Below are 14222 nucleotides of genomic sequence, written 5' to 3' on the forward strand. Positions count from 1 at the left end.
ATTCGAAAAAATACAATTCTTAATATAAATCTACAATATTTAAGTTTCGTACAAACAGTGACTGTACAATTATATATTAATTAATTTGTTGTTCTTTTTAAACAGTTTTTTGGTGCTCAAGTCATGTGACCATTGTCTTCCTTTCAAGGCTTCTTCTTCTGTTGTGCAATTCTTCTTCACAATGTAAAAGGTGAAGTGACACTGCAGCCAGCAGTTCATGTATGGTACTGCAGCACAAAGCGGCTACTAGCCTGATTTACCGTGAATTTATAACATTAAACAACGTGTCGACACAAATGTTTGTCATCAACATGATCAATTATCTTACTAATAATTTTTGCATTATCCTAAATGTTACACACATTGCTGTTGGCGCAAATCTCAAGACGGTCTATATATTTATATCTATATATCTTGCCCCCACGGCAAGAATCTCAAACTCCACCTATGCGCCCAGGAGACGTTTGTTTCCATAGGCCGTGCTTTGGTTCACGCCATCATCCCTGGGGCAAGTATCCTCCTCACGCTTTCTCCGCTACATTACCAGCATTGTCTCACCTTGCATTAACATCTTTTTCTTCTCTCTTCCTCTCCAACTGACGCACACATGCATGTGTGAACAGACATACATGTAGCCCACGGAATCCCCTGCCCAGCCCCCCACACTGCCTTTCCTCTCCACTTGACCACTTGTCAAAGGATGTTTATGGGCCATTGTTTGCAGTGCTGATGATCATTGTCACCGGTTGATTCCATTACACACAGCGTTCTGATGGATGGGGCCCACCCTGACGTTCACTGATACGGGTGTCCTTGACCACTGGGGCAGACACAGTAAAGTAAGGAGGCAGCAGTCTGGAAAGCCAGATATTTCCCTTTCTTCTTCTTCTCCTTCCTCTCCTTCTTCTTCTTCTTCTCCTTCTTCTTCTCCTTCTCCTTCTTCTTCTTCTCCTTCTTCTTCTTCTTCTCCTTCTCCTTCTTCTTCTCCTTCTCCTTCTTCTCCTTCTTCTTCTCCTCCTTCTCCTTCTTCTTCTTCTCCTTCTTCTCCTTCTTCTCCTTCTTCTCCTTCTTCTTCTTTCTCTTCTCCTTTCCTTCTTCTTCTCCTTTCTTCTTCTTTCTTCTTCTTCTTCTTTCCCTTCTTCTTCTTTTCTTTCTTCTTCTTCTCTCCTTCTTCTTCTCCTTCTCCTTCTCTTCTCTTCTCTTCTTCTTCTTCTTCTTCTTCTTCTTCTGTAGTATGAAATGTGTTTCAGTTTAATGTATTAAAGGTGTCTAGTGGTGGGAGGACCGCATCTATAGGAGAGAAAAACCAAATGTTTAAATAGTGTGACCAGCATAATGCATTATATACATGGACAACTGTCTGATATTATTATTGACATACACTTACACATTCCAACACATTTGATTTACAAGTAGAAACATTAGCTTGGATCGTATAGTTGACAATCCAAATGACAAATGTATGTTAAAACAAAACTATTAACACAATTACAAGATACGTGCCATTAAATGACTTTGCTGTGTTTGATGCTCGATAATAAAACGTTTCTTTTATTGAATTGCAAAATATCCACTTGGAAGGTAACAGTTACATTGATTGTATTTATGTGGCTTTTTAGCTAAATGTAGCAACTTGTGCTAACTTACTACAGTTCAATATATTTCTGACACAAATATAAGAAGTCTAATTTAAAACTTTGTTTAAAATTTTTGTTTGTTACTAGTTTTGACAGTAATGCATCATCTGATAATATGTCTGTTTAGTTACACCATTACATTCATTGAAGTCATGACAGTGGCTAAAAAAAGGAGCCTAACTACAGCTACTGCGCATGAAAAGGATAAACGGAGCATGCAAAAGTTACACTATTGATTGCATGGACAACCTAAGCTAGTTGCTAATGTGAGCAGCCAGTATGAAAAGGTATTTTTTAGCATTCAGCTAAAAAAGAAGAAAAATCATGGTGAATCATACAACTTTTTTACTCCAATTTAAAACATGCGAAAGGAGTCATTGGTATAATTCACATGTCATCTATCTTATTAGAGCCGGGTATTCTCTAATTATCGTCTTAATTCATGTAATTTGACTTGGTTAAAGAGTTACCATGGTTGTTGTGGTCATTTGTGTTGCTTTACTTGACTCTTTATTACATTATTGCATTGTGTGTAAACTCCCTTTGCCCTGGCCTGGTGAAGCTTCTAAGCATCAGAGAATTATTAGAACATTTCAGCAGCATCTCATCGAATTACATCTTTCAACTCAGTAAAACAGACAAGCTTAAAGTGAAGGAATCGTTCACAAGTCACACACCGCTGGCTAACAACTGCGATTACTGATGGGAAGAAATGGGTCTGGGTTTAACCAGAGCTAAGGCGAGTGTCAGAGAAGGATTGGCCGTGAAGCGAGCTGACAGAGGATGAAGCTGCAGCAATAGCCAAAACATTTACGGTGGATCTGGCTATTGCCATTTCTCACGGAGCAGGAATGTCATTGATCAGGGTGATATCTGGCTGGGTGGAACGTGTAGTTAAAAACACGTGTTTAACACTGCTCGGCACCATTCCCCCCCAAAGAACTGACACTTAAAGACCCTCCATTATCACTCAGAGCAAAGACAGAGCAGTTTTCTATTTCTTAAATCAGGTGTTTGGTTAGACTGTTTCTCCTCTGAGGTGGTTTTCTTTCCCATAATCAGAGGAAATAACGTTCAGGCCCGATTTTGTGTCTTTGATTTAGAAATTAGCTTAATTTTGCGCTCTAATGACTGGTGGGTCAAACATTTTTATAGCTATCATCTGGCCGGTTGTGCACATGCCCATGTTTCTGTAAGACAATGCCAGCACGCAGACGAAAACCCAAGCCTCCAATAAAACTACCATTATTGGCTGCGCAATATGCAAAGCTATGCAAATGTTATGCATGCTGTCAACCTACACCGTGTCCGCTCTTCCTTCATTTGAAAAGATGTGACTGCAATTAGTCGACAGTTGATTGAAACCAATTGCGTTTTATGATTGTGTTACTTTGGAGAGCTGACAGAATGTTGTACAATTCGGTGACAGTTTATCCTCACAGCATGCGGAGATTAACTGCTATTATCGACCCTCGTGCAAACCAAGGGGTTCTACATTTCAAACAAACTGCTCACTATCTCAGTGATTTGCATGTGTTGTCATTTACCATATTCCCTGATTACCTCGTGATTTATACCTATTGTAATGCACGGAGAACAATCAAAGCAAAGCGTACCTTTACCTTGACTTAACACGCCTGAGATGGAGATGTTGAAATGATAGTTTAGTGGCTGCTGGGAAAAGAGAAGTGTTATCAGTTAAGTCTTGCTTTATGTGTTGGACTTTTTTTTGTGTGTGTGTGTGGCTGCTTGGAAAGCAGGGGTGCAGTTGATGAATTCTTAAGCAGATCTTGCTGATAATTGTATTTCATAACTGTCATGTAGAGAGGGACTGTCCGCTGAGAAGCTATTTGTGTCACTGCATCTCTTTCTTTCTCTCCCTCTCCAGCCCCTTCAATAAAACTCAGCTCACGACAGAGATTGTTAAAATCTACCTCCACGATTATTAAATCCAAATGGAGAATTTATGGCTGACACTTTATAACAATTAATCTGAGATGCTTGATTAATAAAGTTCGCTCACCCCCACCTTTCTACCCCTTACACCCTCTCCCACCCCACTCCCACACCACCCTTCAGTCTTCTTTACTGATGTCGTCGTCCTTATCCTCCCCGTCAGTAAAGTTGTCCTGTTTGAGTGGGATGGAGGAGGAGGAGGAGGAAGGGGAGGGAAAAGGGGGGCAGACGTGAGGGTGGCAGGATGGTTGTCAGGGACGACATACGTGTCACTCTTTTTGATTAATGTTGCATTGTGACCCCGCCCATAACCCCCTCTTCTTTCCCAGCATGCCCACTTTCACCTCTGCAGAGACCCCCCTCCCTTCCCCCACCCCCCCCCCCCTACCTTCAGCCCACAATAACAGGTAAAAATAGATGTGGGCCAAGTTACGCTCTTCATTCAGATTCATGCCAGACATGATCGGATAAGGAAGAAAGATAAAGCCAAGACAAAAAGGAGAAAGAAAAAGGCAAAGACCTTAAATATACTACAGCTAATACAGGGGTGTCAAATTCATTTTAGTTCAGGGGCCAAATACAGACCAGTTTAATCTCAAGTGGGCTGCAAATTTTAGGTGGAAAAACCAGCAATTTTATCAATAATGTGCCCTAGTACTTCAACTATAAAAGTATTTAAAGTATGTAAGTCACCGACTATATCCAATTAATAAGTGACAGATAGATCTTCAATAACCTTGATTTTGTGACCAATTTTTTTTTTTTTTTTTTGGGGAAAATTTGAGGAAAATAGTTGGATTTTGGAAAAAATTGAAAGTACTCGCAACAATTTTCAGTTCAAAATAACTGCCATCATGTGATGTAAGCATGAGGGAAAATGTGAGCCCTGGAAAAAATGTCTATATCGCTTCATTGAAAGTGTGTATTTGGAGGTACTGAGATATGTACAACAGAATTAGTTGAGGATTTACGCGATGAGTCATGTTTTTGCTGTCATTTTTTACTTTCACCTGCGGGCCAAATTGGGAGCTTTAAAGGGCCGGATTTGGCCCTTGAGCCTTGAGTTTAATACGTGTGAGCTAATGCAACATACCAAAGTAAAGAAGTGGAGATGATGGATGAAATCAAGGACTGAAAGACATTTTTTAGGGAAATGTCCCCTTCCTCACACCGTGTCACCATTTTAAGTCAGCTGTGATTAATTAGTGGAGTAAGACTGAGCAATTAGGTCATGAGTTTCCTTGTGTGTGCATGAATATTTAGTGTGTTATGCAGATCAAACAAATTGTGTAAATCTTACACTAATATATACAACAAACATCAAGCATGTTTTGCGTGATATATTTTACATATTAAGCGACAGTGCACAGGTGTCACCACAATAACTACTGTGCGCCATATCAAATATTGAAACATGCGTTTGTGTGTCGGGGATAGATAGAAGTGAGTCGGCTCCTGATTGGGTGCTAATTTGTTTTTGTTTTTCAGCCACGTGTGTTTGACTCCGCCTGGCTAAGTCAGGCCTTAGTGGAGGGGGTGGAGCTACAGACGCCGCACGGTGCGCTAGCTGCAAACGAAACGGGAAAGAAGGAGGAACGGGAGTGAAACGAGTTATTCAGGGACTGTGGGGTAGAGGTGAGGGAAATGAGTGAAAGAAAACAAAGTACTGTTTGGACTCTGTACTAAGTGTACAAATGAAACCTTGTGAATAATAAATACTTAAAGTAAATAATGATAACTTTTTCCAATAGTATATTTTTAACCTTTCATTGCTTTTAGACAAACTGATTCATTTGGAAACGTTTTATTCAGTGAGACTTTAAAGAACAGATAAGTTGCTGTGCTGCTTCTATATATTTTAAATTTAAGTAAAATATCACCTTATCCCTACATTCTTCTATTATGTTCCTCTTTAGCAGTGACTAGTTACAGAAATTGTCTATTTAAAAAGAAAGTTCACACCAAGCAACAACACCCAGGAGCAGATATAAAATGTTATGAGCATCCCCGTAAGACAATAAATAATGGACATTCTGAAACGCTGCTGTCATTATAGCTGTGAAGAGTTGTGGATCTTGCTTATGCTTTGTAGTAAGTGGTATGAACAGGATTGATTATTTACAGCACGACAGTTTAAAAAAGATATATACATTTTTTTTTTTTTTTTTTAGCATTGGCTATTTTGTTTTCATACTTATTCATATAATGCATGCCCTACTATAATTTTACATATCTTATTATTGTTATAAAGCCATGGGGGGGTTTCCCTGTGGCAGTTGTACATAAAGTTTTATTGAGACATCTTAAGGCAATAACTTTTAAACCAGAACAAATGTAACCAATCTTAACCAATATGTTGACGTTTTGAACTGCTCTCTTTATGCTTCGGTTATCTGTTTTGTAATAAGAGACACTGCACCAAACCTTGAAATCTGTTTCACAAAAGCTCTGTGGTGTATTATCACTGGAACGTGGCCCGAGATCCATTTAAAGGAATGTAAGGATAAGTTACCCTTAGACAAATCCGTGAACCAGTAGAGGCTTACAAAAGATCATATTTAACCATGATGGCTATATATTTTCCTTTTTGCAATTAAAGAGTCCCTCTGTGTAATTTAATGCTTCTTTTCAAGTGTCGGGTCCCCTGAGACTTGGCCTGTAGCTATGCCATCGCTCTTGGTGATTATCATTAATGAATGTCGGCGAGGACCATCCCTCAATGTGACTAGGGAGGAAACACAAGCCCTAATTAAAGGTTCCTATTCATAAATATATGCCTCAAACTGCACGGATCGAGCGGCGCTATGCGCACAAGTCGTGTTAATGTCACAAAAGCACCTTTTAAGAGCATTTTCCTTCTTAATGTGCGCTACAGCAGCAGTGGTGACAGATTTTTAGCAGCCAAAGCCCGCAGCGAGGGATCTGGGCAATTTAAGGTTTGCAGATTTAAATTTAAGGAAAAAAGCTGAAGATTAGGAAGCTCTAATTTGACAAGTCAGAGGTTCCATGACAAAAAGACTTGACTTTTTTTTTTTTTTTTTACTGTAGTCTCACTGTGTAAGTCAACATTATGAAGCTGGTTTTTGCCTGTTATCCTGATGAGAATGCTGTGCTCGTATCACATGGACTTATTGGATGAAATTACATTTCTTCAACCTAAAGTAGAGAGAAACAACTTTAAAGTTTAATTAAAGTCACTGTTTGTGATATGTAGATGGAGCTCTAGTCACCAATGAGCTCAATTTAAAATCTGATTTACTTTGCAGGGTACAAAGTCCCAAAGATAAATACAGAGGTAGGTAGTACTTAGTGAAGTTAAATACTGCTGCACCTGAGTTTTTAAATGTTATTTTCACTGAAAACATTGTAACAAATGTTTTTAAGTCCTGCAGATTCTGTGTATAGTCAGGGGTATGTTCTATATAATATGATGTATAGATAAAATAGATTTTTATAAAAGTTTTTGTTAAATATGACAATTTTAAGTTATGTGTTATACGATTGGTTAAAAGGTGTTTGTTATTTAGCTAGTAAAACAGGAAGATGATAACTTTCAATGAAATGTAATGAAAATGATACAATTGCATAAATTAAAAGAAATAAAGTGTTTTATGTAGAAACCTCAACATGTCCTCTCTTTTTAAGTTACTGCTAGCCTCTAATTAAAGCAAAACTGTGAACATTTAGTATTTAAGAAGTGCTTTTCAAACTGATAGCCCTTTGGTTTATTCAGTACCTGTGAAGTAGCTCACAGTTTTAGAAAGGTTGTTGACCCCTGATATAGAGTATATAGTTTTTTTTTTGTTTTTTCTGAACACTTATAATATAGCTCGGAGAGACAAACATTTGTATGGCTTCTTCCCCCATTAATGGCTGAAAATGCTAATTGAAATGCACGTGTCAAAGAAAACAAAATGCTGAGGAGGAGGACAGGGAAGTAGTGTGGCATGCGGAGAGCATGGTATTTCAAAAGTAAAAATACGTCACTTTTTTCACAGAGTGGGTTCCGAGCGAGGCGCGTATAAGAAACAGCAACTTTCCTTTTTTTTTCCCGCACAAAGTTTGTCAATGTGTGCATGGCTGAGTGAATATCTTCTACTTTACAGAAACAAGCTGAAGTTTCTTCCATCTGGTTTAGTTTTGAGGTTTTCACGTCTGGGTAAAATAACACCTCCAAACCCGCGGAGACTCCAGGGCCTTTAATAAACTCTCGTCTGTCACCGTCTGCACGGCGTTTCATCACGTTCGTCGTCCAAAACTGACAAAATCAAAAAAACGCTCAGGTGGGGATTACAAACCTTTAATTGCATTGTCAAAACTGCGGCAACATGTCGTCTTATAAGTCTACACATTAAGCAAGTCATGAAGACGTGAAAGTGTGTAAATTATCAAAAAAAAACCCTCACTTTCTCTCCATCGCTCTCTCTATACTCATCCTTGGCATTTTAATTATGCTGTCTTATCTGATAGATGTGGAGATATAGCTCATGTCAAAGTTAGATCCTGCACTTTATTAATTTTTTTTATTATATATCCTTATATTAAGGCTGTCAATGAGTGCCTGGAATCTGATAGGACCCACCATTGATTGAAGATTACTCATGATTATACCTACGGTAGATGATCATAAACTACAGCCTTTCATCTTCCCAAATGTTGCACTAGCAGGGACATTAGCTTCCAGTTCTCATCCACTACAAGAACGTTTGTAAGTCCAGCAATGTTTAATATAAGCCTTTAAAAACAGAACCCCCCCCCCCGACAGCCAGCGTGGAGTGCACTAATTGTACTGGCACACTGGAAAAGCTCAGATCACTCAACAGCACGGTGCTTCATGCTTGCAAAATGCTTGTGTGGTTAGCCACGGGCTAATTTACGCTACATAACATGAATCTTTTAACGATGAAAAGGAGGAAAATTCATCTGCTTTCAATAAACGTTCATCTAGATTTAAAAATTAAACATTGTAGTAGTATTCTATTATTATTATTTTTCTTTTACAAAAATAGTCACAATACGTGTTTTTTTTTTTTTTTTTTAATTATGGACAATCTAAACTTTTTTAAAACACTTCTCCCACTTTGTTCTTGATGTAAACATAGTAGAATAATTTTTGTGCCCTGGGGGATAAAAGTAAAATGAATGGCCGGAGTGAAAAATACATATAGTGACAAAGCTAAAACTACTTTTGGTTTTTAGATGTTTAAACCTCAATTATTTTTAATTTTTATATTTGTTTTTCCTTTTATGTAAGCAGATAAGTTGTTGAGAACTAATTCTTATTTGCGAAAGAAAAACAAAGATCAGGACTCGTAAAACTTAGAAATGCACAAACTTTGTGGAATGTTGGCTTTTGTTTCCTTTTCTCATTAGTGATTGTTTTACAAAACAATACACAATGATACAGAGTTACCTTAGGAGGATTTAATCATGTTATTTTAACATTTAAATCTGTTATTCCTCACCTGATCTGACAACCTGCAGGGTATTGAGTAGAGATCATATGAACATCTTCTTTAGGCTAAAATGTCAGATCTGAGAAGAAGACGAAAAAAAGAGAGACTAAGAAAAAGAAGTATATGTAGATAAACATGCATGTTTTCAGCCGCTCTGAGGGGACTATAGAATCCCATGCACTGCAGTGTAAATGAACAGGATGGCATGTCAGGGTGCTGTCACAGTTCCACATCCACGTGAAACGAGGGTTTTCTATGTGTACATGTTGGTAGCGATGGGGCAACAAACATCTGTTTGTAATCGTGCCACTTTCTCATAGACACGTTTGAGCGGATCATTTGGATCCTAATTACAGATTACACATGAGGACAGATGTTTAAAGGTCACCTTTACTAAAAGCATTGTCTTCTTGTTCCATCACAGGCAACAAAAAGGCAGTAAAAGAGGAAAAGAGGACGACCAAGTGGGTAAGAGACATTACTTTAATAGTTATAAGATTCAGGCTTTACTAGGCCCTAGGGTAAAAAAAATAATAATAATGATCCAGCTGTTATTTCTTTCCCCGGAACAACCTGTATCCTCCATTATTTTTAATATAAGCCAGACTTTTGGACTCTGTCATCAGGTTACGGTTTCTTTCCCTAAAATGTGACCACAGCAACAAAAATCACCTCAAAGATGCAGGGTTTATTTAGACAAACTCAGCTAAATATACGTACACGACCCATTTTCTGCTTTTTTAAATATTACATTTGAGCGTGAAATGTTCTCTCACGTCTTTACACTAACAGGTAATATGATAGAAAGACGGTTGTTGTCATTAACCTTCCCTGTTTCATCATGAAAAGTCAATGCACATCCCCAAAGGAGATTAGAAAAATGTGTTGTGATATAACGGCACAACAAAGTGACATTCTATAATAATGCTAATCCAAATAAACTGTGTAGTATTTCTAAAGAGAGGACGCTTCAACCCTCAGCATCCCTAACCAGACTGCCCCCCCACCCCCTCTGCTGGCCCAGGATGAGATTATGCTCCATCTTTACCACAGTGGTATTCTATAGCTCACAGAAATTATTTATAGATATATAAACTTAGATTTCTAAATATTTAATGGGATTTTCCTTTTTTTTGTCCTTTTGTTTTAGAGATTAGAATTTATCCTGCATGTTTTCATTTGAAAAATGAGATAAGACTGAATGTGTTGAAGCAGGGCAGACAAATGGACTATAGAATATGATGAAACTGAAGTCAAAACAAAACAAATAACATTAAAGACAAAGTAGAGATGTGCTAATTTGTCTTAAGGGCAATAGCATTCAAACTTCATTCATAAACTATACACTGGCTATTTAGTAATAGAATAGGATAGAGTTCATTGCCATATGTATGCGTTAAAAAGAACAGATACAATGGAATTATACAACAACAAATCAGCCAAGACAGTATAAGTAGATGTGCAAAACAGAAGTATACAAAAAGATAAATAAATATGTATAAATATAATATAATAGATTAAGTGGAATTGTTTTCTATTGTTCTGTTAAAGAATATATTTATTTCTAGTTTTACAGCTAATAAACATTGAACAAATTTGGAAAATAAAGTTTTAAATCAGGGTTTGCTTCTTTTTGTTGTTGTTGCTGCTGCCTCGATTGTGATAGTAAACATGTGGCTTTTTTATTTTATTTTTTTATAATTTTATTTTATTTGCAATGTATGACAAACAAGTTGCAAATGTAACAAAGTAGAAAAAGAACAGAAAACACCCAATAACAGTAACGTGGCTTTTATAAACACAGTGCGTTGACTCAAAGCTAAGAAATACAAATAAATGTCACACATGAGTTATTTTAAGAATAGCCTTAGTGTGAATGTGAATAGAGAGATGTTAAACCTAAAGTGTTATAAAAGTGTGTGTGTGTGTGTCTGTCCACACACTCAGAGGGAAATATTGGTGACGTCATCGGTCTCCATCAATCAGCGGGGACGGACAGATGTTAGGGCGGTACTTGGTGTTTTCTTTCACCTCATCATAAGCTTTCCTTTAGACGATCATCATCATCGTCAGTGCTGGTGCCTGGTTGGTGTGTAAGTGCAGAAACTCACCGGAAAGAAGCAAACTTTGAGGATTCCAGATCCGATCTCAAGCTTTAAAAAGTCCGACGGTTGTTATTCAGTGTGTGAGCCCATATCCAGGCACAGCCACATTATCCTAGGACTTTAAAACATATATATATAGATGTATAAATATAGATTTAATACTATCCTCCTTTCCCCTATCCTCTCTCCCAGATTGTGCAGTGAACAGATAGATCGCATTAGGCCAGCAGTGTGTGCGCTTTGTAACACTTTACGGTGGATAATAGTTGGGTTGGAGTGGAGGCTATTAATGGAGCCCCTCCCCTTCTGCAGAAGCTGGGCTAAAAAGGTGGAACGAATCGATCCACAGCTTGCTTTGTCCCACTAAAAGAGGTCACCCTACAAATCCACACATTTTTCCTGCCAAACCTCAGCTTATTGGAGGCTTTCAGTGAGAACGTTTTAGAAACAACATGTGAGCAACAGCATCCGATCACTGTTTGTTTAGTTTGTGCACATGAAAAGTTTCAAAAGGGGGGGAAATGATTTTATTGAAATCTAATGTGAGATAGAGAGATCATAACATCTCATAAGTGTGTTTTTATATGTTTAGTATTGTATCACACACACACACACACACACACACACACACACACACACACACACACACACACACACACACACACACACACACACACACACACACACACACACACACCAAAACGCGTCAACTCATTTTCACAAACCTATCCTTCATTCTATTGTTGGGTGACGCGGCGGTGTCCAACGTGCAGGACACGCTGTGCGCGCACAAGGACGCACGGGAGGAGAGATAGGTTGGAAATGAAAGCCCCCATCCCACTGAACAATTAGAGCAGCAGATTGACAGGTGGGCTCCGACTGTCAGGGTGACGCTTCGTGGAGGGGTGGAGTAAAGGAAGAGGCCGGAAAGGCAGCTGGATGTGTCTGTCTGTCAGTGGGAGCTGAGCTGAGCTGTCTACCCTGAACGCACCGCGCATCACCGACCGACCCGACCTGCACGCGCGTGTTTCCACTGCGGACAATTTCCGGGAACGCTCCGTGTAAAAAAAAAAAAAAAAAAACCAACAACAAATAATAACTGTCACGGTGTGGATCGGGCCTTGCTGTCTTTTTTTTGGAGGGGGGATGAGTTTGAGAGAAGTGTTGACGATCGGACGGTAAGAAGCGCATTGTGCCTGATCCAAAAGGCTGATTTCTGGGATTCTGCTGCTGCTGATACTTCTACAAATACCACTGACGGGCTGACTGACTGACTGACACGCCGCAGATCTTTCTTAACGTGTCACGTTTTCCTCTTTTTTCCCCCGGATTTCCTTCCTGAAAGACCGTAGAATCCGCGGAGACCGGATCTGCCACCTGGAGACCCTCCAATGAAACCATATAGACACACCTCCAACACCGAGTGAGTCAAACAGGAGCACCATATGTTCATTTTTCATATATATTTGTTTGCCCTGATCTGATCAAATCTGGGCTCGCATTTTTTTTTTTTTTTTTTTCATTATTATTATTTTGCTGGAAACGCGACGCATCCCGTAAACGGAGCCGATGAGTTGTTGTTGTGATCCGCACAAGTTAACGGACCAGTCCTTTTTGCTGTGAAAAGCGATCATTTCCTAACGATCCGAGATGGACAGACTGTGAACAAACCTCCACCTCCTCCTTCGACCGTGATTAAAGACACAGTCCGACCACCGCAGCCTCTGCACCGGCTTCCCTCAGCACCTCTGATCCCTGCATGAAAAGTCAGGCTGGAAGTCCCGCAGCATGCCGAGGAGAAAGCAGCAAGCACCGCGGCGCTCAGCAGGTAACACACACCACCCTCTCACACACACACACACCCACACACACACGCACACACGCACGCACAGTAACACAAACTTTATTCCCACCATGCACAGTCAGGAGAGTGAAGGAACCAAACAATCCAACAGGGTTTTTTTAGGCATATGCGTAAAACTCAGTAAACATTTGTGTTATTTGCCTTTAGAAATTAGAAAATTCTAAAATCAAGTTTCAAATTCCTTCCTCAGTCAATAAACCCCAACTTTTCCTGAGCTTTCTACCCTCCACGAGCTCATCCATGTTCTCCAAACAGCTCATCCTATTTGATTTTTTTTTTTTTTTTTTTTTTAAACAGGCGTTTGATGTGTTTGTGTCAAGAAAAAGAGAAAGAGAAAAAAGTGTTCTCAGCCTATGTTCCGCTTCAGGATTGCCATCCTTGATTTGATGCTTGATTGATCGCCTGTCATGCAACTCCTTTGATCTATTCATTCCTGATAAACATCAGTAAATCATTCACCACAGAGAGCACGCATGCGCCCCATGCAGCTGGGCCGGCTCAAAAGGAGGAGAACTTTTGGCCCCCGTCGAGACGGCAAAGAAAAAGACAAATTGAAAGAAAAGTTCACAAGCGGGATAAATACTTGGCGATTAATACCCCAAGTGGGTGGGGGGGGGGGGTCGAGTACAGGGAGAGAGAGGCGGGGAGGGGGGGCACGCAGACAGGGTGCTGGGGCGTAGCAAAGATCACAGAGGACCATCATAGGGTCCTCTGTGAGGGTCCCAGTAAACAGGGGAGGTGACCACTACAATGGTCACTGGTGTCTCTTGACCTGACCTTTTGTGTTTATCTTTCAGAAACAGGAAAGAGTGAAACACAGATTACGAGAACAATAGATGTGTGCAGAAACACTATGGCTACTTGAAATTACACCTGGAGGTCATTTATAATGCATAGACTAATTTGTCATGTAATTATAAAACTCATTTAAATACAATTACATCTTAGAAATGCTGTATGTATCTGGAGTCTTGGAAACAAGGTGTCTGGATTTATAGATGCATATTTTGACCTAAGAATGCAGATTTTGAGTCATTTTAGTAGGAAATAGTGTCCTTTATCAATAGGTTAATGTAAAAAATAAAATAAAAACACAAAATATGGAGGTTTCAGTGTGGATTCTACGACTTTAAAGATTGTAATGTGTCTCCAGAGCACTTCTAAAAAAGACTTTTACACATTTGTGTAAAAACATCTTCATAGG

General features: G+C 39.2%; 1 protein-coding gene across 4 annotated transcripts in view; it reads left to right on the top strand.

Annotated features, from left to right (window-relative positions):
- Positions 1-14222, top strand: part of LOC114472209 (teashirt homolog 1-like) — a 182212-nt gene that overhangs the window by 132054 nt on the left and 35936 nt on the right. For 2 of the 4 annotated variants that reach the window (XR_003675070.1, XR_003675069.1), the window contains exon 1: positions 11912-12982. Coding sequence is in view for 2 of the 4 variants with exons in the window: in XM_028461394.1 (XP_028317195.1) it covers positions 12943-12982 (40 nt within the window). In the remaining 2 variants the exon portion in view is untranslated. Of the gene's footprint in view, positions 1-9473; positions 9518-11911; positions 12983-14222 lie in introns of those variants that run through there. The other 2 variants (XM_028461394.1, XM_028461393.1) reach the window with 2 other exon arrangements.

The sequence above is a fragment of the Gouania willdenowi genome, chromosome 11, assembly GCF_900634775.1.
Source record: "Gouania willdenowi chromosome 11, fGouWil2.1, whole genome shotgun sequence".
Taxonomy (NCBI): Eukaryota; Metazoa; Chordata; class Actinopteri; order Blenniiformes; family Gobiesocidae; genus Gouania; species Gouania willdenowi.